The following is a 20,972-nucleotide window of genomic DNA, read 5'->3' as shown; positions in this document are numbered from 1 at the left end:
ACTTTCATTACCGTTTTACACAAATGCAGCTGAATTTTTGTTTACACAATCCTAGCTGTTGTACTAGGTGTTGCGAGTATAATCCAATGCCAGTTGGGGCATGTAGCCCGCAGAGTAGTTATTTCTCGCAACACTGGTTTGAATTTTCGTTGATACTGGACTCAATTTCGTCCAAAGTGTGGGTGGTTGTGAGCTTGTTGGCATAAACCTTAAGACTTCTAAAATTAATGGAAATTACATGACCAGGAAATGGGTCATGCAGTAGTAATTGAATTATTTCTTGGGCTGTATGGCCCATATTTTGCAATTTAGGCACAAAAAAGAACTGGATTATGTCATGATAGCGAGCATCATTTTTTTTTGTATGGTCCGAAGCCATCATGATGAAAATCAGCATCATCGCTGAAGATGATTTTGTTTGAAACATCAGTATTCGCGAACTCTCTTTGTTCTGCGTTTTCAGTAGGCTTCAACTCTTGAGTCAATTGAACTTTGTAAGCATGAAGATGTAAATTATTCGCGAAAACTGTAGAGAGCTTCTTGAAATGTGAAATTCTTAACCACAGTCTCAGCAACACTCTCATGAACTGCTTCGATGTTTTGTGTTTGACAACTTATTGAAGGACGGCCAGTGTTTAAGAGCACTGATTGATCCAGTCTTCCTGAATTTTTCAATTAATCTCCTCACAGTTGATGAAGTTAAGTCACTATTCCCGGCTTTTAAAATATTGCCCAACAATTAAAACACTTTGTTCTTTAGTGTAACGCTCCATTTTAAATAACTGTCTATGAACTGTCAGCTGTCTCTTTTTTGCTTTGGCAACACTTTACCGCTCAAGTGGCACATCATTCAAATCTTGTGTGAATTTTGAGACACCCGATATATGTAATTTAACTTTTAACACTTACTCAATACTAAACCTTGATCAACCTATAGGTGTAAGTTTTACTGGAACGTGAAATAATAAGTAGATAAGAATAAAGAAATACATTTTAATTTTTTCAAATGTAATACAAAAATTATACAATTACTTAAGATTAAGATTTCTTTTTATTTTTCTTCTTGTGCTCATTATTTGTCGATTTCCGTTTTTTCTCATTCCCGTTTACTTCTATTTCACTTAATGGTAAAACACTAAAACCTTCAATATAGGGCTTCACGAGTTGCAAGGCAAATTTTTCATGTTGAATATTGTTAGAATCTAAACTTAGTCGAACTTTAATCGGATCGAAAGCATGTAGTGCAATACTCCCCGCTTCTTGAGTTTGGTCCTAAAAAATAATAATTTCTCAAAGTTTACCTCTGCACTTGGCTTTTATACATACCTCTTCATTATAACAAAAAATATTGGAGGTCTCTCCTTTTGGTGCCAAAAACAAGGTGCATTCTAAACCATACTTTGGTATTAATATCTGCAAGGCATTCTTTCGGACGTATAAAATATAACCATCCTCGTCTTGCAATTTGCCTTTGAAAAATATCTAAAAACAACATTTAAAAAAAAAGATACTCAAAGTACACAGAATACATACGTGTGTATTAAAAGCAACAGAAGCTCTACCAGCATATTGAGCCATTCTATTCCTGTAATTTAAGTTCTGACAAAGATTACTTGATTTTTCTTTATCTAAAAGATCGGGATATGTCGCGTCGGCTCCACAAGTCACTGCCAGAAGCCTGTGTACGATAATATCTGCGTATCTTCTTATGGGCGAGGTAAAGTGAGTATATAACGGAACGGCTAAACCGTAATGAAAGTAATCTTCTTTTTGTAAAGTACCGCTTGCAAAATATACAGCTTGCAACATGCAACGAGTCGCTAGAATCCTTAGCATAGTATTTACGTATGGATTTTTGGGGTTTACAGCCTCGTCTAGCGACTTAGCCAAGTTTTTACCACAATCTATTTTAATATCAAATCCCTAAAATATAATGAGTGAAGTTTCAATTTCCTGTCACTAAATACTTTCGATTAAATTTTCTTAAATAAAATACACATACTTAAAATACTTACAAGATGTTTACCAGCTTTCACCAACGGATCAAAATTAGAAGAAGGCGGTGTTGGGTGTCTCCTAAGCATTGCACATTCCGGGAACTCTTGTAAAATTTTTTGGGCCACGCTAATATTTGCTAATAACATAAATTCTTCTACCATTGAATTGGTTTCAAATAATTTTTTAACTTCGACATCAAGGGGTTCCATTGTTTCCGAATCCATTAAGATTTTAACTTCAGGTGAAGCCAAGACTAGAGCTCTATAAAATACAGGGTGATTCACCATTTATCCAAAAAAATTTGGTAATAGATGGGGCATGAAAAATGGAGATCGTAAACAAATTTTTTGTAAAATCTTTATAGTTTCCGAGAAAAATTATTAAGTTATAGTGCTTTTCACGATTACATCAATGGACAACTGTAGTCCCTAGAATCATGTATGTTGTGCATTTTACGCAATGTACGACTGGGAATACTGAAATCCGATTTTACAATTAGTATTAATGTCATTGCGATAGTATTTACAATGGTTTTTTAGTAGTTAGTGTCAAAAATGGCTTACGTGTATAGCTACTCGGAGTTGATGGATATCGTTTTAATTTTTAATTTTAATTTTAACATTTGTGTTAGTTCGTAGAAGCTGTGTAAGACGGGTCCAAATGTGTTTACACGTCAGTGGACAAAATTTTGAACAGTTGTTGTAACATCAGTTATGTCAAATTATTTTATTAAGTAATTTCATTAATTAATAATAACAATAGTGGCAAAAGCAGTTGAATTTGTTGATATGAAATAGGTGTTATAAAATTTTATTTATTTCTTTCCTTGCGAAATTCTTTGTCTTTGAAAGTTTTTGTTTGTTCATTTTTTATTACACTTGGCCTTGTGTATGGTCAGGTTTTACAGTGGACCAGTTTCCAGTCCACTGCAGAAGTCTATTTTTAAATCATTTTCGAACTGCCCTTTTTGTTTGCAAAGTATTTGTAAAAGTCCTCTGTACATCCAAATTTTTTTTTTTTGATAAGTTCTGAATCACTCTGTATAAGTAAAATTTACCACACCTGTATATGTAGTCGCGGTATGTATATGTGTTGATTAAAAAAAAAGGGTTATGAAAAAGAGGGAGGGCTTTCAAGGATTTTTTTAACATGACTGTTGTAGTTTTCAGTCCGTAATCAAGAGTTATGGTTCCTGCAGTTATTAGAGTGGTTTGACCAGAGATTTTCAGTCCGTAATCAAGAGTTATGTTTCTTGTAATTATTTGAGTGGTCTGACTGGAGATTTTCTGTCCATAACCAAGAGTTGAGTTCCCTGCCGTTATTTGGGTGGTCTCCCGAATTAAGGTGACTTGTAGAGGGGCACTTTCTTTTACTACTTGATCGTGCTGAATTGGGAAATCAAGGGAGCATCGGCTAGCAAATGATGCACGTTTGAGGTGTGTAGTGGCGTGTAAGTACATTTTCGAGTTTACGAGAGACTAAGCCTGGTTTAACCAACATTTGCTATTGACATTTACTTAGTTTATAGTAGTAAATATAGATTTCTTCTTTTCTCGACATATTGTTTATTTATTACCTTGTTGGACCACACTTCCTTAGAAAACTATAAGAGATTCAAACTCTACAGCAAGGATCGGCAACTGGCGGACCGCGGTCCAGGTCCGGACCGCGAAAGGTAAAATACTGGACCGCCAAAAATTTTAAGAAAGTATAAATTACTCAAATAAATTATTTAAAAAATGTTTTTTACGTTTAAGTGCCAATCTTATCATTTTTTCTAGTATTTTACAATTGTGTGAGTGTTTTGAGTTCTTAATGGTTAGTAAGCAGATTAAATTTGAGTCCAAATAAAAAAATAAGAAATATGAATTTTTTTCTGGACCTCATTAAAAATTTTCAAAAGTATTCGGACCCCACCTAAAATTACTTGCCGACCCCTGCTCTACAGTAGGTATACAAAGTAAAATTTAAGCTTCTAAATAAAAGAAAAAATATAGGAAATCCAAAAACTTCCAAACTCATGTTTATGAATTTAGAGGCAATTGTATTCATAAACAAAATAGTACAAATTCCTAAAACACTCTTTCAAACACTCAATCTTTATTTTCAAATGAGTCTACCCACAAGTGTTCATCGTAAAATTTTGCTAGCACTTGCGAATTTTTGCATTTACATGCAATTGAGTGAACATGGCTGACTTGGCGCTAGTAGTCAGTAGATTGCGCTTTCGACACAGACAACATAGCTTATCGCTCCAAACACCCCTTGGAATAAGACAGCAGGTTTAAATTTCAAAATTGCCAATATAGTTCACCACCAGCAGAATTTTAGGAAGAATCAAATGCAGCAGCCGGCATTCCTACGCATATCCTAGCATAAAAAACAGTTTGGCAATGTTGTCATGTCATTTTGTCAATGCCTATTTTGTTTATTACTGTATTTACTTACTTAAATGTATGATGTAGGTATTTTAAAGAATCAACGAGTACCTATGTAGTCAACTTCAGATGATCGGATATTCTGCAGCGGTGTTACAGTTAGGTTATTTAACCATAAATTCGTTAATTAATTACTGCATATTTTCATCTTCTGGTATTGAAATACTGCAGAAAATATATTTCCAAATAAACAACAGGTAGAAACATAATTTTTTAAAATATTTGATGATTTTTATATATTTTTTTAATATACAAGGTGGGTTATTAGCATGCCACGGAATGTAGGTACAGGTTTTTTTTTGTATTTTGACACTCACGGCTTTAATCATTAAAAATGGAAAAAAAAACTAAATACAAATGTAGGACTTCTTTTGACATTATCAAAATTTGCTGGGATAAAATATATTTAAAGTAAAAAATCGTTAAAAAAATTTAAATATGTACATCTTTATTGGAACAATGAATAACGATTTTTATAACTAACCTTTACATCAATATAATGAGAAACCTAAAAATGAAATAACACTAAAATACCTACAAATTTTCCACACGCCCATAATTGTGATGACACAGTTGAATATATATTTTAATTTACTATTTATTGCGTTAAAAAAAATTCAGAATTATCAAACATTTTGTCCTGTTTTTCTCTCAATATTTGTAAATTTTGAGGTCTTTAATAATATATTTTGTTGAAAAAAATATGTCTAAGGGACTGAGATCAGGGCTGCTTTCTGGCCACCTACGGTTTCTAATATTTTTTAGTGTTCATTTTCATTGACGGGATTTTTCCTTCAAAATAAAATTTGCCGATATTCCCTGAAGAACTTTTCCCCATTATTGTTATTTGAATAATACAGTTTCATTGTGTCTTATTTTTCATCATCAGAATAACCCATTTTAATTTTTTTAAATTAAAGTCCGTATGTTGAAAAAAACAGTAAAAAAGGCCTTATAACTCGCAATTTTTGACAGACTTTTTTGTTTGTTATCTCTGTAAGGGATCATCGATTGATTATTGAGGTTCCAACAATTTTATTAAATAAAATTTTCAAGATAAATAAAAATTAAAGAACTTCTCTTAGGGCAATTTTACACTGTTTAATTTTTTTTTAATACCCTGTGTCACAAATAAGAGCACTGCCAATGGCATCCATGATATGCAACAGTTGTTTAATCTTTTACGTGATAAAATACAGAATATTCAATAAAAAATATGTGATTGGCAACATTTTTACGCAACCTGTATAATGCAATTTTTTTAAAATAGGTGTTAATATCGTATCAAATTGGAAGTCGACGCACAAATCTAAAAACATTAATTTCATGTTGTTGAATTCTCCCACTCTAATGGGAATTCATAAAAAATAAATTATAAATTATGTAAATTCATAGTTTCAATTCTAATTTATTTTATTTAGCATTTAACACAAATGTAATGTCAAGTTTCATGTAACTCTTCAAATGCATTAAATTTATTTGTATGCCGTTATTACTTGGCAACATTGCCATCGCTAGAATTGACACCTATTACTGAATAGATGCTAAATTTTATTGCTGGATGCCAGCTCAGAAGACCCTGCATCCTTTTCGGGTTGCCAATTTCCAGCATTTAACATGTGGTCTGAAGCGATAAGCTATATTATCTGTGCTTTTGATTAGTGTTCAATAGGGTCGACTGCCTAGATTTGAATTGTTAAATTATTCGAATAGAAAATATGAATTTCTGAACAGCTTTCTTGACTACCGAATTTGCGACAATCATTATTTGTATAGTTACGGTGAATTTGGAAAACTATTTAAAAATTGCAACAAATTTATAATAAATAATGTGCCATCTAAACATTTAGTTTAGATGTGAGGACTCGTATAAACAATTTTTGTAATTTAATATAAATTCCATATGATAGAAATAGATTTTTTGTGACTACATCAAATTGGTGAATAATATTTACGGCATCATTATCCACGAATGCTAACATTTGTAGTTAACTTTATCTGACAAAAATTGGTTGGAAAAAAAAATAAACTTTACACACAATTGGTTAAGTTAATAAACAGACAGAAGCACAGTCGTTTAAAATCCAAAATTAGACAACAATTTGTAATACTACAATTTAGTGGTAAGTACAGCGTGCATAAGTGTAAAAAAACGCTCCTAAAATGTGGAATATTGGAAAAAAAACAGAAATGACATTTTTACATGAAATTATTTTTTTTAAATAGATTATGTTTTGAAGTTGTTTTCATATCTCTAAAAAAAAATGTATGGCAAAAACAACTGTTTAAGGCATTCCTAGCGTCCTCTTAGTTTTAGGTAAAAAATAAGTCCATATTTATATTCAGCGATCCCAAAAACTCTCCCATACTAAATTTAATTGAAAAATCTTAAAAAATTATGAACTTATTAAAAAAAAATAATTTTTTTTTATAATATATGAAAGGTTATTACCCATTCTCCAACCGTCGCTTCTTTAAAATTTTCGCTAGCATGTTCAAATTCCTTAATGACGCAGCTATAGAATCATTTTTACTTTTATCGTCAATTGTAATTTGAGCTTCTTCGTAAGTCATAGCTCTCCTAGAACGGATTATGCTTTTGTGAAATCTCGTATTTAAAATATTTGCCTTTTTGTCCATTTCCCAGATACAAGAGAAAGCAAATCTTTCCTCGCCACCTCTCAGAGAGCACAAGTTAGAGCTGAGTAATTCTGGAACCTAAAATTATATACGGATATTAATGTTTACAACAACTTACTTTATTTATCATGATTGTTTTTGTGTTTTATCAAAGTTACAATATATTAAAGTATGTAGGCTGTAGTGAAAAAAAAACACTTACCATATCGATACGTTTATTAACCAGATAAACCGTGGTAGCTCTCGATGCAGCTTCTAAATCTATTGCAGTACCAGGTCTAATAAAATGAGATACATCTGCTATATGTACACCAACTTCTAATTTATCATCTGATATTGGTCGGCAATGCAGAGCATCGTCAATATCGGTGCATCCAGGAGGATCGACAGAGCATATGTCAATATGACGAAGGTCAACTCTACGTTTGACATCCTATAATCGCACAAACACATAATACAGGTGTTTCTGGACAAATTTCAGTTAAACAAATTTGTTACGAATTTAGATTAGGTTACGTTAGTAGCTTTTGTTAGAAAAAGAAGAAAAAACCAAGTAGATATGTAAAAAATTGTAAAAATGTATCATGTCATGTCAAAGTAAAGAAAACGTCGTTGGAAATAAAATATTGTTCTTATCACTGTGTTACCTCTTTTTGCAAATAGAAAAGGAGACCGTCGAAGGCAGTTAACGACGGGTAGTTGTTTGGTGTCTTGACAAATTATTTTAAATTTATTCTTAAAAATTTTAGGGACACTGTTCATTTTTCAATTTTTAAAATTACATAAAAAAGAAATACATTTTTTGAAGATATGTCGCCCAAATAATTGTCAAAAATTAATATATTTAGTTACAAATTTGGTGGAAGTGTGAAGTTTAATTACACTAGAATATCCTCCAACACTTGGCTATCCATCACTATATAAAATTGGAAACCATTTGTCCAAGAATTATGCACTTTAACGACATGCAAAAAGTATACCTTTTTTTACAGTAAATAAAGTGGTGTTTCAAACAACACATGTTTACTCAAAATCTCTACTAACAAAAAAATTTGATAAAAAACAAAACATTGTGTAAATTGTTCTTTGCAATCTCCATGTTCTAATAAGTAAAAAATAATTTATATTCGACTACCCAAACTATAATCCAAGTTTTATGGAAATATCAAAAAGTAAGGAGTTATCGAAAACAAAATAAAAAGTTTTTGAAGGCTTGTAACTTTTTAAAGAAGTAAAATGGTAATAAGGTAACTTGATTTGACTTTGAAGTATGTCGGTAAAGTTTCTGGATAACCTGTATATAAAATATATAATAGACTAATTGTCAGACTATGCAATTTAATTTGTAGAATGTTTAATTTACCTCTTCTGTTATTATCCATGGCATCTTGGGCAGACAGCTAAGCACTTCTTCTGAGAACTGACTGTGAGGAACATCGTGTTCTAATAAAATAACTTCATTTTCTGTATCTTGGTCACCAATTTTACCTAATGCCCTTACAAAATGCCCCTAAAATATATTTAATATCATAATAATAATAATTCTATATTGATGTCTACAAGATAGCAATTAAATGCAAAAATAAATTAACTTTTCAATTAATGTCAATAGTTGGAGTTAGTAATGTAGTAGTGTAAAGGCAATGTTAATAAATTATTTATGTTTATTCTCATCGTCCTGTGCTATATTACACCTGAATTGTTTTGTTTATTGTTAGGTGGATCTTCATAACACTATATTATTTGAGATTTTCATGCCTCCCAAAAATTTCTTATATAAAAAAATTATTATTATTATACTAAACTATACATTGCTGTAAAATATCAGAAATAAAGATAACAGAAATTTAGCAATACAAATTATACTGATATAATTATTATGAAAAAATTTTTTGACAAATTTTCTTAATAAACAATTAAAAATAACAGAGACCCCCCAAGATCTCAAAAACGTTCGCATGGGGCAGATTCCTAACCTCAAAAAAAGATTATTTCTTCATATCAACATGGGTCCGATTTCGCTTCGTTCCTTAGCCACAGGGTAACAAAGTTCTAAAATAAAATGTTTTTTCCAAAAATCTAGATTTCCACTTGAGGGAATTAAATGAAATTTGGACAACTAACTATTTACAACCGCATACACATTGCTAGGTATTATTATGTTGAACATGAATTACAGGACCGGACTTACTTGCAAGCCGTTGGATTTAATCAAAGAAAAAATTGATTCCCCCTTGAGATTTCTAGTTTATAATTACATGCGTTAAATACTAGCTCAATTTTGATAAAAAATTGACTTTTTCATTTTCCTTTGAGTTTTCGGTATTTTAAATGTAATATAAACAATTTTTTATTTATCTAGAATTAATTATGAATTGTAAACATACTTACAATAAACAACTCGATAAACACGATATAACATTTTATAGGAAATGTTGAAAGTGTCCCAAAATTTTAATTTCCGAGCACATTTAAATTAAAAATCTCAACAGAAACCAATTTTTTCTTGAATTGAATCCAAGGGCTTGCAAGTAAGTCAGGTCCTGTAATTCATGTTCTACATAAAAGGAATGTGTATTCGGTTGTAAATAGTTAGTTGTCCAAATTTCATTTAATTCCCTCAAGTGGAAATCTACATTTTTTGGAAGAAACATATTTTATTTTAAAACTTTGACACCCTGTAGCTAAGGAACGAAGCAAAATTGGACCCATGTTGATATGAAAAAATTATCTTGTTTTTAGGTTAGGAATCTGCCCCGAACGTTGGCTTATGTTTTCTGAAACACCCCGTGGAAAATATTTATTTTCATAGTCAACTCATAATTTCACACTCAATTTTTATTTTTCTTTAGAAATTTTCATTTTTCATAAAGTTACATTATGAAATTTGAGGAATTGAATGTTAGATCAACGTAAAATTTAAGTAGGTATAACTAAGAAAATTTAATTTTGGGAAAATTAAAAAAACATCTACTTAAATTGTATGTCAGTTGATTATGAAAAAAATATTTTGCACAAGGTGATTCACTAACAGTGTATTCTTTGGTGTATTTTAGGGGGAGTCTTTCAAAATTTTATCTAGGACGCTTCGTTAGAAAGATACAGAGTGTGTAACTTGGAAAAATATTTTAAATTTTTTTGAATTATTTAAAAACTAATAAGTGAAATAATTTGAAATTAGGCACATGTATTTATGTAACCATTGCCCAAAATCTGAGTTGGTCTTAAAATTTAGATACTCCAGTGGCGGAGATACAGGGTACTGGTAGCATATTTTTCTAAATAAAATAGTATGCCACTGCTTTACGGTAACAATCATGATATTTTCAGATTCGTCTTTCAATTTTACTACTCTCTTATGTTGTTCAAAAAAAGCCTGATTTTCGAGTAAAACTTAAAAAAACAAATTGAAAACACTTTTACTTAAATGACATGACAAACACTAATCATTCGGTTATTTATTCGAATAAAGAAAATAATAACATGTCATCATTTTATTGATTTTGAGTAAATACACAAATATGCCTCCATTTCCACGAACATAGGCGCAACATCTTTTTAGTAACGAAAATATAATCAGTTCAAAATTTATTGTTGCTTGAATCTGATGAAAAACATTATTTATTCTTTCTTCTTCTTGTTCACTGTATACCAGCCATTTAACAGCACCCCACAAAAATAAATCCAGTAGATTGAGATCCGGTGCTTTCAGTTCGAATTTCAAGAACATCAGGCTCTTTTTGAAAATCATAAGAGAGTAGTAATTTGTAGAAAGTAAAGCAGTAGCGTAATTTAGAAAAATATGCCATCGATACCCTGCATCTCCGCCACTGAAACATCTAAATTTTAGAAAAGGGCCTCAGATTTTGGACAATTATTACATAAATACATCTGCCCAATTTCAAATTATTTGACTTTGGTACTAGTTTTTTTAAAGTTTAACACTGTATCTTTTTAACGAAGCGTCCCAAATAAAAACTTTATAGGAAAGGCTGCTTTTAAAATTCACCGAAGAATACGAGGTTTCATTTTTCGTCACCATTTGTGCATCACCCTGTATGTAATATAATATATATCATGACAATGATGATGATGATAATGATAATCATTACTATTGATAATTATAAAAAAATGTAATAATGTTGAAAATAAATATCTATTTTTATGCCCTTGCTATTTTATACAATTTTAATGCAAATGTAATTTCTTATGTAATTTTTAATAAACGTGTCAAGTTTGTTTGTTTGTTTTGTTGTTTTATACAGGGTGCTTTGGAAAAAATTACCATAAAATCAAGGGTTGATAGAACATAGAAAAATTAGGAATCTTTTTCTTATGGACAAGAGATCTATTGTTTTTTTTTTCTCTTTTTTTTATCAGATAGGATGTCAAGGATTTTTTAATAATGGCAAAAAAAAACAATGTAATGCAAATGAATTTGGTATTGGTTAAGTTTCTGAAGGTGATAAATAAGTCGCTGTTATTAGCTTTTGACCACCTGCTGGAGCAATGACTTTTTCCAGTGACATAACTTAGTTTAGGTTAGGTTTTTTACAGTATTTGACATATATGTCAAACATCATAAAATTATATACAGGGTGGTCCGTAAGTAATGGTCCATAGAGACTTACTAGATTTTTTACTTCAAAATATTACGATTGGGGCCAATATGCCTTAATAAAATGTTGATAACAAAAAAGATACAGGGTGTCAAAGTTGGAAATTAAAAATTGAATTTTCGTAATAATTATAATATTTTTGAGTGTATGAACGTGAAAATTTAGGGGTAGATGTTTTTGTATACGAGAAATCATAATTTGTTATCTATTTCGATGTATCTTCTAGAGGGCGCCACATACGCCGTGTTTATGACGTAAATACGAGCATAATTTTTTTATCCACAACGTTAACGCTTCTTTTTTTTAAAAATCTTAAACCTACATTATTTTCGTGAAAAAATGGTATACTTGTCATTAGCTCTAGAAATTGTCCGTTTTCAAGAAAAACGCATTTCAACAATCTGCTGCATGTTTCATTACAGGAAATTTTATCGTAGTGTGCGCTAATGAAAACATTAATTTTGACAATTAAACATTATCCCTTTGTACACATTAAAATACAAATTATCAAGTTGATAAATTTTATTTACAAAACCAGTTAAAGGAGAAATTTAATTAAACAAAACTATGATTTTATCAAGCGTTTAACAAGTAAAAAACTGAATATGTACCTAAGGAAAAATAGGAAATGTTTCAAAGTAAATTTTCAATATGTCCACCATTCACCTCGATGCACTTGTCCATACGATTTATGAAAGATCGTCTAATATTAAATAATACCATTGGATCAAAAAAAGTTGAGGCATTACTAATTTCTTGCCAAAGTTGGACGCGAGTATTTATAGTGTTTTTATAAACAATTTCCTTCATTGTGCCCCATACACCAAAATCTAAAGGGTTGAAGTCTGGACTACGTGGCGGCCAAGGAAATATACTACCACGGCCAATCCAACGTTCAGGAAAGTGTTGGTTTAGATATGTTCTTACTTGATGAGTAAAATGTGGCGGAGCGCCATCTTGCATGAACCACATATTTTGCCTCAAATTCAGTGGTAACGCATCCAATAGATCAACAAAGCTATTTTCTAAAAAATTTAAATAACTTGTACCATTTAAATTTCCTGGCAACTCATATGGACCTAGAAAATGGTTTCCAATGATCCCACACCAAACATTAATCTTAAATTCATGTTGAAAGTGCCGTTCTCGAGTTACATGAGGATTTTGAACTTCCCAACAATGCTTATTTCTTAAATTGAAAATACCTCGGCGAGTAAATGTCGCTTCATCTGTAAACAATATTCTGTTGACAAATGTATAGTCAGTATTCTGCTTGTTCCGAATATCACTTGCAAATTGATATCTTGAAGGAAGATCGACAGGTAATAAATTTTGAACTGGTGTAAAATGATATGGATGATATTTTTCTTCATGTAATGTCTTTAAAATTGATGTTTTATTAATTCCCGTGGCTGCAGCTAATCGTCTTGAACTAGTTTGTGGATCATCTGCAATGCGAATTAGTATTTCGTCTTCCTGGTCAGGCGTAATCATTTTTGGTCGACCTAAATTATCACGTTTAGGACGAAATGAACCACTTTCGCCTAAGTTTCTGAATAGATTTTGAAACAGTCGTTTACCAGGTTGCAATCTGTTTGGAAATCTTCGGCAATATTCACGTTGCGCAGCACGTCCATTGAAATTTTGTTGACAATAAACAACCGTCATATCTCTCATTTCCAAATTCGAGAAATTATTATGTCTCGGCATAATTCGTTATTTTCTTTTAAATACTTAATTGATTTTTACCAAAAATTAATAAATACAATTTGAAATAATTGCTAACTGTCACAATGATTTTTTCTAATTGTCAAAACTGTCTTGGCATTGTCGCACACTACGATAAAATTTCCTGTAATGAAACATGCAGCAGATTGTTGAAATGCGTTTTTCTTGAAAACGGACAATTTCTAGAGCTAATGACAAGTATACCATTTTTTCACGAAAATAATGTAGGTTTAAGATTTTTAAAAAAAAGAAGCGTTAACGTTGTGGATAAAAAAATTATGCTCGTATTTACGTCATAAACACGGCGTATGTGGCGCCCTCTAGAAGATACATCGAAATAGATAACAAATTATGATTTCTTGTATACAGAAACATCTACCCCTAAATTTTCACATTCATACACTCAAAAATATTATAATTATTACGAAAATTCAATTTTTAATTTCCAACTTTGACACCCTGTATCTTTTTTGTTATCAACATTTTATTAAGGCATGTTGGCTCCAATCGTAATATTTTGAAGTAAAAAATCTAGTGTGTCTCTATGGACCATTACTTACGGACCACCCTGTATATATAATTTGAGAATTGAGAAAGATAGACTAGTATAGGTGTTAGAGACTAAAGGTTGCTAGAAAGAGTAGATTGAGTTGGTGATAGTAATTAAAGAATATACATATAGCCATATGTAATAAAATATCATGTCATATATCATAAAATTTTATTTTGCACAAATAAGGACTGTGTTCAGCGAATGGTTGGATTAGTTCGGTCAAATTTCTTTAGTCAAACAATTCGCCGTACGGCCTTTAGTAACTGTATTAAAACTTGCCCAATATTCCCAATCAACTGATTGGGCTGACCAATGAAATATTTATCCACTGAATGACTTTGACCGGTCCGACTATTCACTGAACACAGCCAAAATATTATTGTTCTCAGTTTTTGAGTAAAACACAATTGTGTGTTGCAGTCAACTAGCTTCTATTCCTTAATATACAAGGTATCCAGAAATAAATAGGACACACATCAAGGGTAGCTTCCTTGGATTAAAATGAAATGAATTTAAATCACATTACCTTGGCACAATGACATTACAATCACATTATTCTAAAGTGATTGTACCAAGGTAATGTGATTTAAATAAAAAAATTATGTTAGTACTAAAACACATTGAAAAATTTTTTGATGGACAATAACTTGATTTAAACCATTTTATTTTCATCCCTGTAGTATGACCCATTCATTTCTGGACCCCTTGCATATTAAAGAATAGCAGCTGGTTGACTTTGGGACAGTCAATTGCGTTTTTACCAAAACCAGTACGTTTTCAGCAATTTTAAAAAGAGTACTATAAAATGAAATTCTACATTATAATATGACATATTCTGTAAAGAAGTTAATCTGAAAAAAGCATGCCACAAAATGTCACAGGGAAAGATCGTAGCTAATGACCACTAGCAGTTGATAAAAAAAACTAGTGACAGAAAACATGGTCGCAAAACTTCACATGATTGTTGACACGAACAAATTTTATCAAATTTTCATACTATATTGTTTGAGAACTTGAGAAAATCTAAAATTTGTTGGTAATAAGTTCACAATTGTAAAAATAATCACGACATCAATTTCAAATGATACACAATCTGTTCCTTTCACGATTTTGGGAACAATTGTGTGAATTTTTTTGAACATTTTTTTCCTGTAAGAACATTAACGTCCTCAAAATCTGTATAAAATTTAAGTATAGTAGTAATTTAAGTATTGTTTTGTGGAAAAGGTGTGGCTAAAATCATAGGAAGAAATCCTCGTATGTTTGTCTTCTATGAGCTCCTGAATAGGGTTGTTGACCAAATTTCAAAAAGTAGATAATATAATTCTACACGTATCAACTAGTGTGTATGCACAATTAGAGATTGAGAAATGTGGCAGGACAGTTTTAAAATAATTATTTAAAACTGATTTTTTTATATTACAAAATGGCTGTGACGTCATAAGGGGCACCTTGTAGTGAAATTATGTGTAAATGATTGCGGAAAGGAAAAAAATTGAAGGAAGAAGACCCTCTGTCAACACTGTCATCGTAGTGTCCGTCCGTCAGTGACACTGTCGCATAAAATATTTTCAAGCCTACAAGTTATTTTCCTTAATCTTCGAATTCCTTTATTAAGTAAAATTATTATTTCGGTCCACTTAGAATTAAAGCAGAATGTGTGAAACGAGATTTGTGAAAGCTGCTTCGCAAATTTTACCGACAATTGATGTTTTTATCACCATGAATTGATTTTTTAAAAAGAGACCATTTTAAAATTGGCGAAATCAGAGGTATAAAAGTAGTCAGGTAAGGATCAACATATTTAAGGAATGATTTTATTGTGTTTATTTATATAAAATACCTATTTATTTATGGAAAATTATAGTGCAGTTCGGGAGTTTTATGGAGATAATACAATTGGCTATGTGGAATGTGGAATATTCACAACAAAACACCACTTAAATTTTGTTGAATCCATTACAATCAGGAAACTAATAATAACTATCACAAATACTCTTAATTGATGGACTGCTGTCACTAATGTTACTTTTGTTTAAAAAACAGGAAACAGGCCAATAGGGTTTGACGGACAATTTTGACATATTTTCTTCTTCAAAATTATACAGGATCGCTACTAGCTTCTTGTTCAATTGCCTCTTATGACGTCAGACTAGTTTTTAAGTAACGCAAAAATTCATAAATGATTTCTACCACTAATTTGTCTTATATTTAAAATTTTACTATACAGGCAGGTTCTGTTATACAAAATCTTTGTATCAACAACAATTTGTATATGGTTTGTTTTTATAGTCAACAACCCTATTTAGTTGATGTCAATATATACATATATGGCTGTCGAGAGTTAATAAGCTATGACTACTTACATGAGGATATCTGGAGTGTCTTGGCCAAGAATCAATTGTAACAATCAGTTTTTGAGTCCTCAGAAAATCAGCTTGCCTAGTCTCTATTCTAATTTTTGGTATAGATTTATCAGCTGGCACAAATAATTGATATATGCCATCCATACCACCTTGTAAAATCCCACAATACTGTCTCCATTTCCTCCTAATAATACCTACAATCTTTCCAGTTGGTTTTATTTCACCTTTTTTCGTATGAGTCGACTGTTTCAGTTCTCTTTCTTTTATTTCAACTTCATCGATATTTTCCTCTGCTTCTCCTTCATCTTCTAGGACTATTTCACTTGGCGACACCCAGTCTTCTTCTTTAAATATTTCTACAACCACAACATCTCCATCCACAGCTCTGTTTAAACCTTTACGTCCTTGCACAATTACCTCAAATAAAAAAGATTTACTGTTATAAAATTTTCTGTGAAAATATAGTTCTTGTGAAAATATCTGACAAACAAGTCCAAAGTAACAAATATAGTTTTAAGATAACAATTTAGAATTCTGATCTGCTCTGTACTGAATAACTGTTAGAGCAAGTTTAGAAAATTAAACTCACACTGCTGAAATTAGATAGAGAATTTTTAAATACTTACAGGATCATCAAAAGAATCCACATTAACAAAGCCTTCCAAAAAATTATCTCTAGATGCTCTAAAGGTACCCTGGTGTAAATGTCCATCTTTTATCCCGGTCAAAAGCTCAACAGTTGTCAAATGAGGTGGGAAAACATCTTTTGTATTGCTATCTATATGGAAATCTTTCCTCAACAATTTATCTTCCAAAGCAGAACAATTTCTTAAATGTTTCACATATTCTGAAACTAAAAATACAGCATTATTTAAAGTTCCCATCAAAAGCTATGAAATTTTATTTATTACTTGAACAAGCAAAAATGCCTTCTTCTATTGCTAAATTTCTATTCTTCACATCATCACTAAGGAAGACAAATTTCTGATTAGGTAAATGTTGCATGTACCAAAGACAAGCTTTTCTAATACATCTATCATTATAATCATTTATTAGTTCACCATCATCTTCTGGTAAGTAGGTATCCCTGAAAAAATGTAGTTATAGCTACAATCCTATAATAAATCTTTATCCTCTAGTCTCTAAAAAATATCACAGTTTAATGCCATACATTAAGGTAGTTATCACCTAAAAGTGGTTATTAATTCAAAGCACTGAACATCTATTAGTTATGTAATAAGTGAAGAGGGAAAAGAGAATCAGAATAGTCTTTAAGTAAGATACCACAAATCTAACAGCATTAACTCGTCAAGATCATAATTTACCATTTGCATTGGATAATTTTCAAGAAAAATTAAGAACCAATGACTTCCAAAAAATTTTCTGAATTATATGAAAATAAAAAGAAACTCACTTATGATGATCATTGGTAAAAATAAAAAAATGTCTACTAGGATTCTCTATAATGCTATACAGTCGCTTATACATTGGCAAACTGCGATGTTTAACTTCCTTCAGAACCGTATGTAAAATGATTACATTCCCGAGAGTCGCCTCTTCCAAAACGTCCATCTAGAAAAAGTTTAAAACTTTAAAACAAATACACATTTTGCAGCTTTAAAAAATTACCTGATCAAGAATAACATTCGTATCAAATATTAGATAATGATTAAATTTAAACAATGAGCATTCATTTTGGTGATCTGATGATAAATGTGACTCCACCGGAATACATCTCTCACAAGCTGAGAAACCGCAAGATATATCGTCTCGTATATAATGCTCTCTAACATTCTAAAATTATATGTAAATTATATGCTAAAAACGATTTTCAAACAATACTTACTTTTAAAAAATTTCCAATTTTCGTCTTTTTTATAAAAGCTTTTGTGGTAAACATTTTTAAAGAAATCTACTTTAAATAAACAAATTGTACCTATTAGATAGGTTATAATGATTGCACTAACAAATTGTAGACTGTCCAACCTGGTTTATCTTTATACATACATAATTTAAAAAAGGATACAATAAAATATTAAGACAAAAACCGATTACAAGTATACAAGTATACTAATGTTTAGGGCAGGAAGACTACATGAGGAGAACGAACCGGAACTCCATGTGACTCCATGTATGCATGTATGTAAACAAAGTAAACATGTAAACAAACATCGCGCCACGCGCGCGCCATTATTCCATTGCTAGAAATTGGCCTCAATGATTTGGGATCGAGGGGGATTATCCCTCATTATCCTGCCTCATCTCGTGTAGGCCTGGACAGCTTTCGTAGGTGGGCCCCATCCGTCGTCTACCCCGACCGCAAATGCGGCCGGTGTAGGCGCTTTGTGGGACCTCCTTTAGTCCTGGCTGGGCCCCGCCGGCTAGGGCCCTTTCTTCTGGCGCTCTTCTTGCTTCGCTGGCTCGTCTGTGTAAACCCCGGGGGTGGTGTCATGATTATGTGTGGTATGGTTGGGTAGGGTAGTGCGGCTATGCAGCCTGGGATGCGCTTTGCTAAGGTGGCCCTTAGGCTAGCGCGGGAGGGGGAGGGGAAAGGAGGGTATGGGGGGTGTGTATGTGTGTGTGTGTGTCGTTGTCTTCGTTTCTTGATCCTGGCTGTCTCTGAAACAGAAAAGGTTAGCGGGCAGGGGGGGGGGAGTAGTTGGGGTGGTCACCCAGGGTCAAAAAGTTGGTGTCTAGGTCTTTTGTGTTTGTCGGTCACGTCGGGTACGTAGTCAACGGCTTGCCTGAGGAGGGGATTGTCATGTCTAGCGGCTACGTCAAACCGTTTCTCCGCGTTTTGTCTTATTGTCTGTGTAGCGTTTGTGTATTGTAAGTCTCGTAATATGTCAGTGTTTCTTACGTACCAGGGCGCGTCGGTGGCCATGCGGAGGGCTATGTTTTCCACAGCCTGTAATGACTTTAAGTGGCTTTTTGCCGCGTGACCCCACGCCGTGGAGGCGTAGGTTAGCTGCGGTTGAAGTACCACCTTGATAAGCGTTCGCTTATTCCTTAAACTGAGGGTGTTTCCACCTTTGAGTAAGGGATAGAGCCTAGCCCTGGTGGTCTTCGCTCGCGCCACCGTCTCCACGATGTGCGGTTTCCACGTGAGACGCTGGTCCATCGTCACGCCCAGGTATCGTGTTTGTCGATTCCAGGAGATGGGTTCCTGGGATAGTGTCAGTCTGTCGAGGTTTTGTGGGATTTTTCGTTTGGTAAAAAGGATAGCCGAACTTTTGTTGGGATTAATTTTGACTTTCCACCTGTTGCACCAGGTTTCAAGTTGGTCTAAGGAGCTTTGGAGGAGGTAGACGGAATATCTAGGATCTACGGATTGGGATGTGATTGTCAGGTCGTCGGCGTATAAGTATATGTTGGTGTTGGGGGGATGTGGGATGTCGGAGTTTTAAATGGTGTATAGGTGTGGGGACAGGACGGTGCCCTGGGGGACACCGGCCTCCATGGGACGGGTGGTGGAAAGGGAATTTTGGATTTGGAAGGGGAATTTTCGGTGGTAGGTAGGATTTTATGAGTTTGGTAAAGGATATGGGATATTGGTTGGTGAGCATTTTCATCAGTAGGCCGTCATGCCAAACCGTATCGAAAGCTTTTGCGACGTCCAGCAAGGCAGCACCAGTCTACTGTCCCCTGTTGAAGGCAGCGGTGATGTGCTCGGTAAGGCGAAGGATTTGGAGTTCAGTGGAGTGATTGGGTCGGATTGTGTGTGTGTGTGTGTGTGTGCGCGTGTGCGTGTGGGTATGTGTGTGTTAGTCGTGTGGGGAAATCTTTTGGTGTATTTGTCTGTCTAGTATATTGTTTTTCGGGGGTCGCAATTTTAAAGAAATGTATTCTAAAGTAATACAAATAACTGATAAATAAGTAAAACTTATCCGGGTACCTGTGCCGGGGCATAACCCCGACACAGGTACCTGTAACAAAGATGCCGACGGCCTCTATGCTTAATAAAGGCAAGTAGATCTTGCTCGTTGCACTGCACTTCACCTCACAAACACGTCTGCTCAGCTCGGCTGCTCGCTCGGAACTTAACTAGACATCCGTAGAATTTAACATATTAAATGCTAATTCAACATGATAATTTCTCGCATATGAAATAGTAATGCTAATTTAATATGCCAGTAATTAGCATGTTAAATTAACAGTTAATATGTTAACTACAATAATAAATTTCAATAAAGTAAAATTCAAATTTTGCGGGCTCCGCTTAGTACATAACCCAAAACAATAGATAACGTCACAGAGCCTGACCTCTATCTCAGTTCCTAGCGGGCAGCCGACCAGAGCACACGTGTTTTGTGAAAGTGTAGTGCAAGGAGCAAATTCTACCTGCCTTTATTAAGGCTACCTGGAAAGAATCCCTTTCTTTCCTTTTAATCACCGACCTAATCCCCGGCTTAAGCATAGACGCCGTCGGCATCTTTGTTACAGCACCTGTGCCGGGGTTATGCCCAGGTAAGTTTTTACTTATTTATCAGTTATTTGCATTACTTTAGAATACATTTCTTTAAAATTGCGACCCCCGACAAACAATATACCAGACAGACAAATACACCAAAAGACACGTACGCCCCCGTGAGGGGGCATCCCCACACGACTAACACTTACACACCTTCCC

General features: G+C 33.0%; 1 protein-coding gene across 1 annotated transcript; it reads right to left on the bottom strand.

The window, feature by feature from the left end:
* Positions 1-528: 528 nt before the first annotated feature.
* LOC108915141 (exosome complex exonuclease RRP44) lies at positions 529-18,468 on the bottom strand. Its single transcript, XM_018721106.2, has 13 exons — positions 18,189-18,468; positions 17,972-18,136; positions 17,757-17,914; positions 17,254-17,429; positions 16,969-17,195; positions 16,343-16,759; positions 8,440-8,586; positions 7,279-7,509; positions 6,889-7,154; positions 2,016-2,259; positions 1,534-1,923; positions 1,327-1,482; positions 529-1,272 (listed from the first exon to the last, which is right to left on the bottom strand). The coding sequence occupies exons 1-13, from the start codon at positions 18,240-18,242 to the stop codon at positions 1,039-1,041; spliced, it is 2,865 nt and encodes a 954-aa protein (XP_018576622.1). The 5' UTR covers positions 18,243-18,468; the 3' UTR covers positions 529-1,038.
* Between the last annotated feature and the right edge of the window lie 2,504 nt (positions 18,469-20,972).

The sequence above is a fragment of the Anoplophora glabripennis genome, unplaced genomic scaffold (genome assembly GCF_000390285.2).
Source record: "Anoplophora glabripennis isolate ALB-LARVAE unplaced genomic scaffold, Agla_2.0 scaffold1039, whole genome shotgun sequence".
Lineage (NCBI taxonomy): Eukaryota > Metazoa > Arthropoda > Insecta > Coleoptera > Cerambycidae > Anoplophora > Anoplophora glabripennis.
Note: the sequence above shows the minus strand (reverse complement) of the source record. Positions and strands in the feature narration are given on the sequence as shown.

Coding starts and splice junctions, on each gene's coding strand:
- LOC108915141 (XM_018721106.2), bottom strand. CDS start 18,242: ATGTTTACCACAAAAGCTTTTATAAAAAAGACGAAAATTGGAAATTTT. Junction 7,510..8,439: donor CATGGATAATAACAGAAGAG/GTAAATTAAACA, acceptor GTGCGATTATAG/GATGTCAAACGTAGAGTTGA. Junction 1,483..1,533: donor CTGTTGCTTTTAATACACAC/GTATGTATTCTG, acceptor TGTTGTTTTTAG/ATATTTTTCAAAGGCAAATT.